The 17,230-nt window shown below is 43.8% G+C and overlaps 1 protein-coding gene across 2 annotated transcripts in view; it reads left to right on the top strand.

Annotated features, from left to right (window-relative positions):
- The first annotated feature begins 947 nt into the window (after positions 1 to 947).
- The window catches only part of LOC311225508 (histone deacetylase 1), a 24,930-nt gene continuing 8,647 nt past the window's right edge, over positions 948 to 17,230 (top strand). Inside the window, exons 1-12 of one of the 2 annotated variants that reach the window (XM_084310820.1) lie at positions 948 to 1,078; positions 2,886 to 2,998; positions 3,104 to 3,221; positions 3,380 to 3,454; positions 3,574 to 3,712; positions 4,219 to 4,360; positions 4,455 to 4,547; positions 6,882 to 6,990; positions 8,780 to 8,920; positions 9,885 to 9,993; positions 15,372 to 15,502; positions 16,261 to 16,443. In XM_084310820.1, the coding sequence (XP_084166946.1) occupies positions 1,024 to 1,078; positions 2,886 to 2,998; positions 3,104 to 3,221; positions 3,380 to 3,454; positions 3,574 to 3,712; positions 4,219 to 4,360; positions 4,455 to 4,547; positions 6,882 to 6,990; positions 8,780 to 8,920; positions 9,885 to 9,993; positions 15,372 to 15,502; positions 16,261 to 16,443 (1,408 nt within the window). In that variant the 5' untranslated portion in view covers positions 948 to 1,023. The remainder of the gene's footprint in view (positions 1,079 to 2,885; positions 2,999 to 3,103; positions 3,222 to 3,379; positions 3,455 to 3,573; positions 3,713 to 4,218; positions 4,361 to 4,454; positions 4,548 to 6,881; positions 6,991 to 8,779; positions 8,921 to 9,884; positions 9,994 to 15,371; positions 15,503 to 16,260; positions 16,444 to 17,230) is intronic. The other variant, XM_084310821.1, reaches the window with a different exon arrangement.

The raw sequence follows: 17,230 nt of genomic DNA, 5'->3' as shown, positions 1-17,230 counted from the left end.
AAAAAAAAACATTTTGCTTCAAATTCATAAACTGAAGGAAAGTAAACTAGAAAAATCATGTTTGTGATGCTGGGATGTTTAGAATAATAAAAATAATGGATCTACCAATAATAAGAGATCTGATCCTCCTATGACTGAGCATTCTGACACCATCTATATTCTAGACCACCGCAACACTTGGTATTTTGAGCTCATCATGGGAGAGAGCGGGGGGAGCCGGGGGGATTAAATGCACGGATGTTGATTAGACGTTGTAAAAGAGCAATGTCCAACCCCCCCCCCCCCCCCCCCCATGTAGGCTACAGTTTCCTCCCCCTCAAATGTATATATTCTTTTTGAAACTCTGTCTGTAAATAAACAGTACTGTATATTTGTATATATCGTTATGTCATAAATGTCTGGATGTAACAGTACTGTATATCTCTGTACGTGTGTCATAAATGTTATGATGAATTGAAAATTGGGGACCCTGATGTAAACAAGACGAAAGTCTTTCTCTTGGGTGGGGTGGGGAAACTGTACATTGGAGGTGGTTGGGTGTGTGGGGTGGGGCGGTTGGGTAGGCGGGGTGATGGGGGGTAACTGTACATTGGAGGGGGTTGGGTTAGGACATTTACAGGGGCCAGTTTCGAATTGCAGTCTCCCGTAGGTGCTCTTTGAGACTGGTCTGCATCCCCTTAACAATTGTGTGTATTGAGCCGTACTGTATTGTACCCATTCTGCAATCTGTTAATACAATTTTCAATCAATCAATCAATCAATCATACATTAATTCATTGTATCCCCCCGCGCTCTCTTCCCCCCTCCCCCTCACGAGCTCCATGTAACGCGGAAGTGTAGTGGTCTATTCGGTAACTAGAGTAGACTGTTGTGGCGGGATCGAGATGCCCCGCCCTCTGGTGAAAGCTCTGCACGCCATTGGTTGCAGCGACCTGCTGTATGAATGTAGCGCCGTGCTCCTCCACCGCTGCTCTCTCCACGGTGTGTGCGGTCGGTCGCTAACCAGCTGAAAAAGAAGCTAAAATGGCGCTGAGTTCTCAAGGAGGAACAAAGAAAAAAGTTTGCTACTATTATGATGGTAAGTGCTTATTTGTCCAAAATGTTGGCCATAAAGCGCAGCGATCTGTACTAGTGGCATCGATCTTACCTGGGAAATGACCCAATTGATGATGCGTTGCTGCCAACCTAGATTACTTGCTAGCGAGCTGTTCAGCTAACGTTAACCCCGTTAGCTAAACTGGCTAACTGTCTCATCATCATCATCATCATCATCATCACCATCACCATCATCATGCATGATACGCTACGTTACAGTTCAAGTTGAATCGTTGAATGTTTATTATCCTGGAGATGGGCGACATTTGACTATTTTCTCCATCATGCATTGAAAATGCAGTTAGCTATTAGTTTGATAGCGAACGTTAAATAGCTCCAATGTGAGTCAACGATAGGTTAATTTAACTAGCTGTTAGCTAACGTGCGTTACCGTTAATGGCCTAACAAAGCCGAGGGGGCGGTGCCACTGCAATTAGCGAGCTAGCCGACGTTACTGTTTAACATTTAACAATATGTACGAGGTAGTTATGTAGACTTGCAGCATCAAGTTGCTCGACACAATGAGTGAACTGATTGGAAAGGCATTCAAACTCAATCCTGATAACGTGAGTATGTTAAATGTGCGTTGCCGTTAACATGACTTATTATAGAGGTGTAACTGTACACAAAAACCACGGTACGGTACGTACCTCGGTTTTGAAGTCACGGTTCGGTACGGGTTTTCGGTACAGTGGGGGAAAGTTTGGCTTTCCATGTTCCACTTAGGGGTGATGTAGTGTGCAGTAACTAATTGTACTTGTAGGGCTGTCAACGAATATTCTATATTGAAATTAATAATCGATGGGGGAAAAAATTCATAATAATAATTATATTAGATTGTGAAAAAAACAGCCCCTGGTGGGTCGTTACGTTAGTGGTTAACATACCGTTGTATTCGTTCGGTACACTACACAGCCGTACGGTTCGGTATGGTACACACTGAAACGGTTCGGTATGGATACGACGTGTACCTTTACACCCCTACTTATTAATGTAACCATAACCCCAGTCCATTTACCAAGTTACCTCACAGACTCGTTGGGAGTGAGACGTTTGCTGGTCCATGGTGACATTTTACAGTCTTAACGGTGTCAGGCTCCTCATCCGCGTCCAGTTCATTTTGAGGACCAAGTATAATACTTCTGAAGTATAAACAAACTATAGCAATATTATTACGTGGAATATAATCTCCCATGTCATTTTTTTTGTTAATGTTGCCATTATCAGGTACCATTTCTCACACGAGAGATGCTCAAACCTACTGTACAACAAAATGACTGCCTTTATTTTTTCACATGTAATCAATTTGTAAACGCATAAAATGCCAAAACAAACCAAATGCATACCTTTCAAGAATTCTGTTTTTATTGACATTTGCACAGAAGTAGTTTATTTATACTTAAGAAGTAAACTTTTTAGTTAAATGTTTATATTTAACATTACGTACACAACACCTCTTCTTACTTACCGACCGTTATGAAAATGTTGATCGTAAACAACCACTTGGGGCGAAAGTGCTGTTTTTGCGTCTCGCCACTGCAGCCCAGGCCATCCGGCCCAACGTCTCTTTTGTTATCTTCTCTACCTGCTGCCCATAGCTTTTTTTTTTTACAGGTGGGAAAATAGAGTTCTACGTTATGTCAAGAATCGATAGGTAGTAGTACTCATGTTGAACAGGTGCTCCTTCTGAATTATGCACGGCTTTAGCGTGGTATTGTATATTTGACCGGGTTCTACTTGTTTGGAGGGAAAACATTTTCATGTTTTTGTCTTCTCTGTCCTTGTTTCAGGTGATGTTGGCAACTACTACTACGGTCAGGGACATCCCATGAAGCCCCACAGAATCCGCATGACGCACAACCTGTTGCTCAATTATGGCCTCTACAGGAAGATGGAGATATATGTATGTACAATACAATAATAACAGCTGTGTAGTCACTGTCATCCACACTAGTGGATCCTTGTCTGGCGTTTGTTTGGGGAATTAACCTGATTCTCTCTCTTCCAGCGTCCTCACAAGGCCAACGGGGAGGAGATGACCAAGTACCACAGTGACGACTACATCAAATTCCTGCGTTCCATCAGGCCAGACAACATGTCAGAATACAGCAAACAGATGCAGAGATGTGAGTTTTATCAGAGAGGTGGTCCGAGTGCTATAGTAGGTGTTGTGCTTTTGTGTCTGCTGTATTTATCAACATGGGCACAATAGTAACACAGGCGGAATCTACGGGGGTGAGCGATGTCAAATTTGAATATGTGTTCTCTACATTTTTCTCAACAGTTAATGTGGGAGAAGATTGTCCGGTATTTGACGGCTTATTTGAGTTCTGTCAGCTCTCGACGGGGGGCTCTGTTGGTAAGTTTACTTCTGCATGCTGTTAAAAAAGTACTCCTACTGCCTGACCTGTTGCGCCATTTCTGCTTAACTACACTGTGAACGGTCTTGTTTATTCTGTCTTCTCTTCTGCGTTTCAGCCGGTGCTGTGAAGCTGAATAAACAGCAGACTGACATAGCGATCAACTGGGCGGGAGGCCTGCATCACGCCAAGAAGTCTGAGGCCTCGGGGTTCTGCTACGTCAACGACATCGTATTAGCTATTCTAGAGTTACTGAAGTGAGTGCAAAAAGTCCTATCGCAGCCACTCGAGTACATGCTTGTTTTAACTGAAGGTATGATGTGTAATGCAGGCATCCTGCTTAGCCCAGGGTCACTTGGTTCCACACAGGAATCTGACCGGGAGGGTACTACTGGGGGGCCAATTGATATAATTGGTCTTCCAACTAGGCCCACACCTTTTTATATGGAATACTAGAATATTACACTGGCCACTTGCAGTCTCTTGCAGGTCACAATCTGCCCCTAAACGGAACCGTTAACCATTAGTAGTAAGTGTAATGCTTTTTCACACTGATCACTGTTTGATAGCATTGATTAGGTTTGATGGCATTGATTAGTGTAGTACTGATCAATGATCACCATTTGCTATAATTGATTAGTGTAGTACTGATCTAAAATCACTTTTTACTATAATTGATTAGGGTCATGGTGATCTATGATCACTGTTTGGTAGCATTGATTGGTGTAGTACTGATCTATGCTGTGGTGTGTCCTCTTTCCAGATATCACCAGCGTGTACTGTACATAGACATTGACATCCACCACGGGGACGGAGTGGAGGAGGCCTTCTACACCACAGACCGTGTCATGACCGTGTCCTTCCATAAGTACGGAGAGTACTTCCCCGGCACTGGAGACCTGAGGGTGAGCTAGCAATCGCCTAAAGCCTTCAGATCATCATATCTCAGTAGTACTATGCATTGTGACTGTGAAGTGACATGTGGCTGGTCTCCCGCAGGACATTGGTGCAGGGAAGGGTAAATACTATGCTGTCAATTACCCACTGAGGGACGGGATTGACGACGAGTCATATGAAGCCATATTCAAACCTGTGAGTCAACAAACTTCCCAAATCATGTTTATTTTGTGCTTAAGTAGTGCTTTTTTGTTGTCTAACACTTCCGGCGCCAACAGCAGAGGGCGCTGATGGCCTACTCAGCGCCAGTGCTTTATCCAATGTAGGATAGGACTTATTTGCGAGTGCTTAAAATATATCAAATATAATAGCAATAGATCTAAATAACACAGTGATCGTCAATGAGTTGCTTCCAGTCAACATGCACGAAACGGATACTTTTTTCATACATACATTTCCGTTTTATACCATGATGAATATCAATATATTTCTAGAGCGTTGTCTTATCTCAATAAACTTTATTTATTTATCGTTTTCAAATAAACGCTAGATTATCGATATTATGTGTCCTCATGCATGAACAGAAGCGGGGTCTGAAAAATCGCTTCTCCATACTTTGGTCGGCACGAACCTCACACACAGGCTCCGATGGCGGTGAAAGGAACATCTGATTAACCCAAGATTTTTATTTGTATCCACCTTTTCTCCTTATTTTCTATTTTTCTCCCATCCCAATTTCGTGTATCCAATTCTCCCCTCCCCTGTCTTGAACGTTGCTCGACTATGCCCCCGACTGGTCGGTTGTAGAGAGGATAGAAGCCAGCCTGTCGCATCTTTTCGCCCTGCCAGCGCGGACTCTCATTGGGCCTAACAAAAATAATAGTTGGTTTCAGGTTGGTTGTCAGTTTGGCCATGGGTAGGTAGGGAATTTATTTTATTTTATTTTTTTATTTTATTCTTTCCCACGGCGACTATGGATAGGGAATTTCTTTATTTAATTAAAATGTTCACAACAACATGGATGCATGTACTCTGCCAGCATGTTTAATATCCATAATACTAAATGTTTGACTAAGATTTCTATGAAACTTTATTCTTTAAAAAAAAAAAAAAAAAAAATCTGATTTTTTTTTTTTTTTTTTTTTTTAATATATAATTTTTTTTAAAAACTCATAAAATATATTGGGTCGCACCTAAATCGGCAGGGTCGGTCGGCAACCTGAAACCAACCATTATTTTTGTTAGGCCTTGGCGAGGTGTAACGCATGGGAGGCTCGCACTACCCTCGCCACTTCCTGTCTCTGCTGTGCAGGCGTCTCCCAACCAACCTGTAGGGGTCGCTGTCCACAACGTCCAATCCCCACCCATCGACTTCCACCCGCTGACTCCGCCAAATGAGCCAATACGACGGCCGGCCCAAGCCGAAGGCAATGATGAGACTGGGATTCGATACCGGAGTCTCTTGCATTGGTGACGAGCGCAATCTCCGCTACCCACCCAGCCGCCTGATTAACCCAAGATTTGTAACATAAAGTCCTTACCTCACATCTGATGTCCTGCAAAAAGATTAATCCAATTCCTGATCGCCATTCCAAATATTGATCGCGTTTATTGATCCAACGTTATATATCCAAAACGCATAATCCACGCTGCTCCGAGTGTCCCCAGTCCATCTGTTATAACGATACTGCATGCCCGGGGCGGCTACGTGGCGTAGTGGGCAAGGCGCTCGCCACAAAATCTGGAGACGCTGGGCTTGCCTGTTCGAGCCCAGCGCTCCACATTTGCTTTCAGTTTAGCTGGTCGTCCGTTCTAATACACATTGGCCGTATTAGGGGGTGGGGATCGGGCGTTGTGGACAGCGACTCCTACAGGTCGGTTGGTGCGCCTGCGCAGTAGAATCAGGAAGTGTCGGGGGCAGCGTGAGCCTCCCACGCGTTACTCCTCGCCACTGAGGGATCGAGCTGCGCAGGTGAAAAGATGCGACTGCTGTTACCTCAAGTACCGGAGGGGACTTGTGCTATGTATGACTTAGTCCACATTGCAGCCGGCTTGTGGGAGACAAGAAACAACGTTCGTGACAGGGGAGGGTTGAATTGGATGATACGAAATTGGGATGGGAGAAAATATAGAAAAAATGGGAGAAAAAGTGGATCAAAAAAGAAACGATACTGCATGCCCGAGAAGGAAAACCTGGACCGGACTTCTTAGATTGATGCACAGCCCCAGCCAGAGGGATTCCAATGATGTGCAATACCATCCGGGAGACGTTAGGCGGCGGTATTTGCCCTTTGTGAGCTCAGACCCATTCCCATTGATAACGTCACGCTCGATGGATGAAAAATGAATGGATATAGCGAATAAAATAAATATTGATTTAAAACCCGAGATTTCTCGGGTTTGGCGCCCAGAGCATGGCGAGTTAACCCGGACTATCTCTGGTTTGGCCCCCAAAGGGTTAAAAAAGATTTTTTTTTTCTTTTTGACCTGGACAGTGTAGCTGAATAGGTGTTGTGTGTTGGTGTGTAGATCATGGCCAAGGTGATGGAGATGTACCAGCCCAGTGCTGTGGTTCTCCAGTGTGGAGCAGACTCTCTCTCAGGGGACAGACTCGGCTGCTTTAACCTCACTATCAAAGGTAACCTCACGGCTCCAGGCTCTAAACTGTTTCCCAGAGATGATTCGATGCAAACACACTAGCCTTGATCAGTCTCAAGTAAAACTGTATTTAAAATTCAGGTGTCTGGTTCTTGAAATTTCTCAAGTACAAGAACATGAGTTGTTTATAATGAGACTATTATTGATGTCAACCAGAATGATAAACTAAATTGTTGCTCTTCCTGCTACAATATCAGCCAAATCATAACATTTCACCCGAATCCGTACCAGCAGAAATGAATGCTTTTTGGGAGATTTATCCCATAAATAAAAACATCTATCAAGTGGCTGATGGAAATGACAAACTCATTAGCCCAAATTTACTAGCTGCTGTTAAAGGGTTCTATTTGCTACTTACCAATGCTGTTGTTGATGGTACAATCCATGCTGCTGTTTCTCATAATATGTAACGACTGAAATTACTCCACAGTGCACACAAAGTAGATTTCAGTTGTCCTCAGTCAGCTTGTACAGACCGGAGCTCGACCACATTGACTTTGCATTGGTTTGTAGCTAACTAGCCGGAGCTAGTATGAGGAACAGCATGGATTGTGCTGAGAAAGGACTAGACTAATCCACATCATCATTGATAAGCAGCAAATGGGGCAAGGGTTCACAAATTTCCATGTTCCACTCAGGGATGATGTAGTGTGCAGTAACTAAGTGTACTTGTAGTTGTAGGGCTGTCAACGAATATTCTATATTGAAATTAATAATCGACTTGTAATTTTCTTTATAAATAATAATAATTATATTAGATTGTGAAAAAAAAAACAGCCCCCGGTGGGCGATCATTAGTGGTTAACATACCGTTGTATTCGTTCGGTACACTACACAGCCGTTCGGTACGGTACACACTGAAACGGTTCGGTACGGATACGTGTACCTTTACACCCCTAGTATCTATACACTATAGATAAAATATAAATACAATTACATCTCAGAGAGGAGAGCAGATTTCTCGTGAACTGCAGACTCTTGTTTCCTCAACTCGAACTGTAGTAGAGGCCCATTTCAAGAAAGGTTGAAGAAATAGTTGAATAAATAGTGTCTGCAGTTCGCTAGAGGTCTCCTCTCGGTGACGTCATCCGGAGGAATATCTCTGTGTGCCGATGCGGCTGAGCTCTCGAGACGCAGAAGACATATCCTCTTCACAACAGAACGATAGGCTGAGCTCTCGAGACGCAGAAGACATGTCCTCTTCACAACAGAACGATAGGCTGAGCTCTCGAGACGCAGAAGACATGTCCTCTTCACAACAGAACGATAGGCTGAGCTCTCGAGACGCAGAAGACATGTCCTCTTCACAACAGAACGATAGGCTGAGCTCTCGAGACGCAGAAGACATGTCCTCTTCACAACAGAACGATAGGCTGAGCTCTCGAGACGCAGAAGACATGTCCTCTTCACAACAGAACGATCGGCTGAGCTCTCGAGACGCAGAAGACATGTCCTCTTCACAACAGAACGATAGGCTGAGCTCTCGAGACGCAGAAGACATGTCTTCACAACAGAACGATAGGCTGAGCTCTCGAGACGCAGAAGACGTGTCCTCTTCACAACAGAACGATAGGCTGAGCTCTCGAGACGCAGAAGACATGTCCTCTTCACAACAGAACGATAGGCTGAGCTCTCGAGACGCAGAAGACATGTCCTCTTTACAACAGAACGATAGGACTACGGTTGCAAATCGTCCCAGGTGACTATTTAATTCCCCGCCTTGATTGAAATGATTTAATGTTTTCTATGTTGTGTTCTGTGTTGATCAGGTCACGCCAAGTGTGTGGAGTACATGAAGAGCTTCAACCTGCCCCTGCTGATGTTGGGTGGGGGAGGCTACACCATCCGTAACGTGGCTCGCTGCTGGACATACGAAACCGCCGTAGCCCTGGACAGCTCCATCCCCAATGGTGACCGCTTCATACCTACTGTATTTATCGTCAATGGCCTCATCATTAAACACACCTTTCTGACATTTTTAACCCTGTAACATTCGTTTTTTAATGACATGGCTCTCCAGATCAGACTCGTACAACTCTGTCATAAAAAACTGTTGGATCGTCAATATATTAAAGGGGAACTCCAACATTTTGGGAAATTAGCTTATTTAACATCTTCCCTGGAGTTAGACAAGAAGATACATACCTTTTTTGTCTCTGTGCGTGCATTTTAGCTTTGGGAATAGACGCTCCGTTAGCATAGCTTAGCTTCATCACTGGAAGTGAGGCAGGGCAGTAGCCTTACAGTGCCTTACAGTGTATTGCAAGGTCTGACATTGACCAAACTTGATATGCATGACCTTGGTGGGCACTAGGTCAACTCCTGAAAAGGGGGTCAATGTCAGACTTTGCAATCAAAGGTTAGGGGGCTAATAACCCTTGCCATAATTTCAGTGAGCCCCCTAACTTTTGATTGCAAGGTCTGACATTGACCCCCTTTTCAGGAGTTGACCTAGAGCCCACCAAGGTCATGCATATCAAATTTGGTCAATGTCAGACCTTGCAATACACTGTAAGGCACTGTAAGGCTACTGTCCTGCCTCACTTCCAGTGATGAAGCTAAGCTATGCTAACGGAGCGTCTATTCCCAAAGCTAAAATGCACGCACAGAGACAAAAAAGGTATGTATCTTCTTGTCTAACTCCAGGGAAGATGTTAAATAAGCTAATTTCCCAAAATGTTGGAGTTCCCCTTTAAGTATTTTCCTAACCCTAGCACCCAAATTATTTGACAACAATGGGTTAATGATGACTGAACCATTGGGCCTCATTCATCAATATTATTTCCATAAGGTTGGATGTTTATATGAAGCTCATTGTGTAGAAATATTAGATGATAATTACAGTTTGTTGACGACAATGTTCCCTCCACGCAGAGCTCCCATATAACGACTACTTTGAGTACTTTGGGCCAGACTTCAAGCTACACATCAGCCCCTCCAACATGACCAACCAGAACACCAACGACTACCTGGAGAAGATCAAGTGAGTGCTTGTCTTAGCAGGGGTCTGCAACCTTTTTGACATGAAGTGCCAGTTTGAAATGTTCTTGTTAACTAGTGTGCGATTGGGGGGCAGGTGGCGCACGGAGATTACGTTCGTCACCAACACCGGGAGACACTAGGATTCGCCTGTTCGAATCCAGCTCCCGGCGTTGCTATCAGCTTGGCTGGCCTCTCACACTGATACAATTGGCTGTATCAGGGGGTGGGAAAGCTGAAGGGTGGGTCCTGGGCGTTGTGGACAGCGACCCCTACAGTTCGGTCGGGGCGCCTGCTCAGCGAGGGTTGGAACTGAGGAGAGATAGTGTGGCCTCCCACACGCTACACTCTCCCCGGTGAGAACCTGCGCGGCCAGGTTGGCCTGCTGTTGTGGCTGATGGTTGTTTAACACAGCAGGAGACGATATTTCCAATTGTAACAAGTAGGTAATTTATTTAGGAAAAGAAGTTCTTAACAGCAAAAGCTATGGATCGAGCAGAGGATCACCACAGCTTGAACAAAAAACACTCTAACTCCCAATCCCTCTGCTTGTCCCCTAAATCCCCTCTCAGTCCTGCCCCCCCATGACAGATATGATGACGTATCATATCATGTCAGATCTGACATGACGTACATTAAGATGATACGTAGATTTAACATCGGAGAGAGATAAAAACATTTAAGAACATGAAGAGAGATAAAGACTTTAAGAAGAACATAGATTTAGATAAAAACATTAAGAACATCGAAGAGAGATAAACAAGATATGATGTACGCACACGATATGATGTAAAACATTAAGAACATTGAAGAGAGAGTGAGATGTGTGTGTGTGTGTGTATGTGTGTGTGTGTCTGTGTGTGTGTGCGTCTGTGTACAGACGTGTGTGTATTGTGTCACAGGGAATGTGTGTGTGTGTGTCGGTGTGTATGTCTGTGCTGTGTGTGTGTGTGTCTGTGTGTCTGTGTGACTGTGTGTGTCTGTGTGTGTGTGCTGTGCATGTGTGTGTCTGTGTGACTGTGTGTGTCTGTGTGTGTGTGCTGTGTATGTATGAAAGAGAGAAAAGAACAAGATATGAAAGCGATACGATGTACGAGATTACAAGCACACAACGTGCCGTACTGAAATGTCCATCTGTCCAAGTTGTTTTAAGAACGTCAGCCAGACGGTCTTTCAGCACTGCTAGTTGACCTATATTAAACTAGTCCACCCCATACACATTTTCCACAACACTGCCCCAGGCTGCACATGCGTCGGAGGAAAGCATGTGACAGTCTCCGGTCTCCCGGACCAACAGTAGGGGAAAGTACGCAACAACCAGGAAGGGTGGGATGGGAGAAAAATCGGGAAAAAGGAGGGGAAGAAAGATAAAAAAAAAAAAAAAAAAAAAAAAAAAAAAGTGTGCGATGGAGACAAACGGCTACATACTGTGCGAGCATTTCACTCATTTGCCCATACATTTTTATTTTAAGCGGAAAAACTTACGAGGAGAAAGGAATCCGGCGAGAGGGATTCGCAAGCTTCATCTAACGAGGCGTCACAAGGTTTAACTGAGGCGGCTAACGTTAACATGACGCCACTCACGTTACCAAGCTAATGTCGAGCAGACATGACGTACATTAGCTCACGTTACCAAGCAATCGTGCGCAAAGTTCAGCACCGCATACAAGGTGGACAGCTCCCCTAGCCCTACACTTACGCACATCCTCACACACACACACAAAGCACAGGCACCTAGAGAGAGTTTGAATATTATTGGATGGATCTCCAATAAAATAAGGTTGTTTCTCAGTCTCTAAAAATCAATCCCAGGTAAGTGCATACATGTGCGCATGCATGAACATGCCACATATATGCGCTAGGGGTGTAACGGTACGTGTATTCGTCCCGTGTATTTATGGTACGGCCGTCACGGTGCGGTACGTGCAGCCATACGACGAATACGTGACAGCGCAAACATACCAGTCGCGCATGCAGGCACTTGCGAGGTCCGTGCGAGAACAGCGCGCGTGGCCGGGCACACATCCGACTTCAGAGCGAGCTAAATATAATAATAATAATAATTGTTAGACTAGAAGTCTTTATTTGTCATGCAGTTTAACACACACGCGAGATGGGCGACCCACAGGAACACACGCATGCACTGAGTCGCCGATGAAATGTCTCGGAAAGTGCACGCAGAAAGGCACATTTACATTAGAAGAACAGCTGCAGCCTGCAGGGTCATTACAATTGTACAGTTTTTGTTTTGTTTTCTTGTTCGCCCAATAATGTTAACCAAATGAAACCAATGTAAAGAAACACATGCTGCGCATCGCCAACACACACGCCGCGCATCACCAACACCCACACACACGCGCGTCGCCAACAAACGACAACAACATTCTGAACTTTGAAGCAGGCCAGGCCAGTGTTTCTAGTTGCAGCAGCGCAATAGTTAGATAACCTAGGTGGGGAACAACCAGGAGATCACTGCAACTCGCACAAGTTTGATCTCAAGTGACTACCTGGTAAAATAAAGGTTAAATAAAATAAAAATCTCTTTCTCTCTTGCTCTCACACGAGGCGGGACCCTTACACAAAACTGTTGTTGCTAATCATTGACACATGCTAGCCTGTAATAATCCCCCCAGAAAAATCTACTTTGCATTTGATATATTGCAAATATATGCCATCACACACACTGGCATTGAAAGGGTTAGAATTATAAAATGAATATGTGGTGTTATGATCAGGGCTGAAGTTTAATAAAAGATTGTATTTTTTTTTCAATCTGACATTACAAAAAAACAGAAAATCAGTGTTGTTGCTAATCATACATATGCTAGCCTGTTTTTTAACAATAATTTGTGATGCCATCACAAACACTGGCATTTAAAGGGTACAAATCAAAAAAAATCCTGCACCAGAATGCAGGAAATGAAGTCTTTGTAACAAAAAAATTCCTGGTGGGGGACCCCCTGCTTAAAAAGTGGCCTGACTGGGGCTATATTTTGGACTATATTTCCTGGCCTGAATGATTTCCCCAGTCCGGCCCTGGTTAAAAGCCTCCAATGCTTATTAGTGTGTGTACGTTTGCATGTTTCAATCATACATTTCCATTTATAAAAAAACAGGATGATGACAAAATTATCCCACTAAATGGCCAGAGGCGTCTTATGGCGACATCTACAATTACCTCATTGAGTCTCCAGGTAGACTAATGTTTATATTTAAGTGCAGTGGTCTATAGCCACTCACACTACCACCACAAGCCCCCCCGCTCTGATGGAACATTCCACATTCATTCCCGCATAGTCTCGCGCTGTTCAGACTCTATTGACAATCTGCGCATGCGTATGGGGAGTAGGTGCTGGAAAAGGGACTTGATCTCGGCCGATTTTTAGTTCTGATCTATTAGGAATGGGTCGCGCCGTGTTCAGGAGATTCAGGCGCATAAAAGTGTATTGCATCATGTCTCTAGCACCCACACAGCCGTAGCTGCAACCAATTCATTAATTTGCTCCCCCCGCTATCTCCTCCCCGATTTCAATGTAACGCGGAAGTGCAGTGGTCTATTGTGTTTAAATCCAAATAATCCTCTGCCATTGTTGTATTGTAACATGTCATCTGTTCTCTAGTATTCAGTCTTGTGCAGTTAAATCCCCTCTAGAAGTGAAACTGAAACTTACCAAGCCTATAAGTTGTTAAAGGGGCACTAGGCAATTAATTTACTCTGGATGCCTGAACACAGAATGACACCAGTATCACTGACTACCACGGCAAGCCTATAGAAAATTATTCTATTTAATAATAATAATAATTATAATAATTATCATAAATATAATATATACATTAAATAAATAAAAATTATTAAAAAGAAATTATAATAATAATTATAAATATTTCTTTTCTGTTGTACCGAACCTTGACCCCAATACCGAGGTGCGTACCGAACCGTGGCTTCTGTGTACCGTTACACCCCTAATATGCGCGTATTCTCTATATATGCGTAGAGCCCTGCATTATGCACATTCAAGTTCACTTGCAAACCCATGTGTAGAAAATAAACCGCTGCCTACCGTCTGTGTGATCACTGGCCCTGCTTTGCTTTGCTGAGCGCTGTTATCTTGGGGCTGTAGTTGGTCACTTTAAGTTGCGCACATGCTTGGGAGTGGTCCGTCGTCAATTGACTCTGGGAGGGGCTGAGCATGTACCGGGTATACTTCATGTGCGAGAAGATCTGTTCACAGAGGTACATTGACCCGTTTGTCCTTCTGACAAACAAAACCATAATCTTCTGTTCCACGAGTGCTGGAATGACCAAACTTCTTTTACTTTAGCTTTCTTAGCTAGCGGGGTTGCCATCATGACATCTACAACTATACAGAACGCAACCGCGGCACTGTGATTACCATGGGAAATGCGAGCGGGGCCGTAGGCTACCTTCAATCAAACTAAAATAATTTTAAAAAGCTGTGCAACAGCCAATGGCTGTTCAAGAGGTGATTTGACATGCTAGCTGTCATAAGGGTGTGCAAAAAAAGTCGATTTACAAAAAAGAACCCGTGGGAGGATTTCGACAAGAAAAAGAAATTATGCCATGAAAATGCTGCCACGTGCCAATGGTGGCACGCATGCCTAGGGTTGCCGACCCATGGTTTAAAGACTTCTACCGTCTCCATGTCATCTGCTACTGTTACTGTGTCATAGGGCTGGGCGATATGGCCAAACATTTTATTACGATATATCACAATAACATTTTTCATATCGTTCGACGTTCATGTTCCACGTTCTGTAAAATAGACATAGGGGGTCCTTACCGTAGCCAGAAGGTAATCTAAAAAGAATAATTCCAATGATCCCATCGGCGATCGCGATTACAAGTTTATATGTAATTACACGTGTTTACTGGACACTAGGTTTTGAGGCGAGCGGATCTGCTTGCGATTGCTTTGGAAGAGCTCCTCTCCACAGAGCCAGTCTCGATGCATTCAATGACAATAATGCTGCCTTCCTGTCAGAGTTCAAATGGTAGATGATACTGCCATCTGGTGATATTCGATCGGCATTGCAGTTCAAGCATATGTGGCTGTGCCAAAATGATTCAGATCGCTCCGGGCGAGTCTGTAGCGCAGGAATCGAAGGAAAAATATATCACGATGATTATCATTATCGATTTATCGCCCAGCCCTACTGTTTTAATCATGGCTAATGAAATGTTGACCTAATATAGATATGAAAGCAATTTCCCTACCATGCATCATATTTCCGATATTTTGCGATAGTTTGAATACTATACTATGTATTTGATAGTTTGTCGTCTAGTCTCTTGTTGTCTTTGCTATAACCAGTAGGTTCATGTATGGTTCATGTATGTGACTCGTCTTCTGCGTTTCTCAGGCAGCGTCTGTTTGAGAACCTGCGCATGCTGCCCCACGCCCCGGGGGTTCAGATGCAGGCCATCCCAGAGGACGCCGTCCAGGAAGACAGCGGGGACGAGGAGGAGGAGGACCCTAACAAACGCATCTCGAGTAAGGAACCCCCCTCATCAAATCTACACCAGAGCCCTTTTAATAAAGGGGAGATTAAAGAATTTGTTCTCCCTTCCTCTAATGCGTCACATTAAGAGAGGCCACACAGCCCAGAGTGGCCATGCGTCAATCCTAGAGAGATTCAGTGCTAAGCCCATTTTTCTAGCGTGAGGCACAAGACACTCTTGATGACACTGTCTGCGTGGATGGCATCATGCGTGCGAGCCGCTGCAGTTCAGCAATGCAGGCGTCACACAGGCGGTGAGGACCGGCCACTTAGGAGACGGACACTGTTATGTTCCCCGGCTCAAGATGGCGCTCAGTCGCAACTTGAGGGTGGTCTGGGCGGCAAAAAAAATGCAATAAATTAAAAAACGTTTAAATTACTTTCTTTAAGTACAGTGTATAAGGTTGCACAATAGTTTATAGGGCTGTACCGAATAGTTCGCAGCTTCGAAGCTTCGTTCATAATGTTTGACATTCGAATTCTAAATCAACATTAGAATTTTTAATAATAATAATAATAAAAAAATCGTCAAACATTAGAATAAAACTATCTGCATCCGCTTGGCACTTGGCGCTCCATCTAATCAAGACGTCACTTTCGTACCAACCGTGCCCTTATTGGATTATTTATGTTGATGAAACCGATGAGTTATATTCATTAAAAAGTTTTTAAAGACTCATTTAATGAGATTAATCACTTTATTTCACCACGTTTGAACCGAACTCTGTCCCGCTTGTTTGTGGCCGTTTAGTCCGCGCCCACGACAAGAGGATAGCGTGTGAGGAGGAATTCTCAGACTCTGAAGACGAAGGTGAGGGAGGACGCCGGAACACGGCCAGTTACAAGAAGGCCAAGCGAACCAAGACTGATGTGGAGAAAGAGGGAGAAGAGAAGGAGAAGGAGAAAGAGAAGAAAGGTGAGGAGGAAAAAAAAGGTATCATTCATCTTTTCTTTCTCATTCCAGTTTACTCATAGCATTTTATTCTTAAAGATGGAGGATGTAACTTATTGACATCTCTGGAAAATCACATTTTGTTCAACATTGTTGCTAGCTACTATATTGTCTTATGGCTAATTATGCATTTAACGTGTTCACTACCACACTAAACAGGGTTAACCTTTCACTACCACTACAGAAGGTTAACCCTTTCACTACCGCACTACAAAGGGTTACCCTTTCACTACCACACTACAGACAGTTAACATGCTAAGATGGTGGGTTTTTGTAGAGGTGCTTCATTTATCTATCAATCTCAGTTCATCATATCATACAAGGGAAATAAATTCGTAAAAATGTACATCCTGCATCTTTAAGAATCATTGGTATTCATAAATTAAAGGAACGTGTCTTCTCCAGAGTCGAGACAAGAAGGTAGATACCAATTTCCTCTTTCAGTGCGTTCAGTAGAAACCTGTCCCGCTGCAAGCTAGCCTAGCTTACAAATGAATGGAAGCAGATGCAGATCAGCTAACCTAGCTGTTGGCCAAAAACACCTCTCCTGGATTTTTAAACTACGCTAGCTGATCCATGTCTGCTTTAATTTGTTTGTGCTAAGCTAGGCTAGCTTGCAGCCGGATAGCTTTCTACTTAACGCACAGAGGGGAAATTGGTATCTATCTTCTTTTAGTGATGCACCGATGTGAAAATTGTGGCCGATACCGATAACCGATATTAATATTGCTGTTCTGGCCGATACCGATATTTACCGATGTCGATATCT

Source organism: Notolepis coatsorum, assembly GCF_963971535.1.
Source record: "Notolepis coatsorum genome assembly, chromosome: 3".
NCBI classification, from domain to species: Eukaryota; Metazoa; Chordata; class Actinopteri; order Aulopiformes; family Paralepididae; genus Notolepis; species Notolepis coatsorum.
This window is presented reverse-complemented; position numbering and strand designations above follow the sequence as displayed.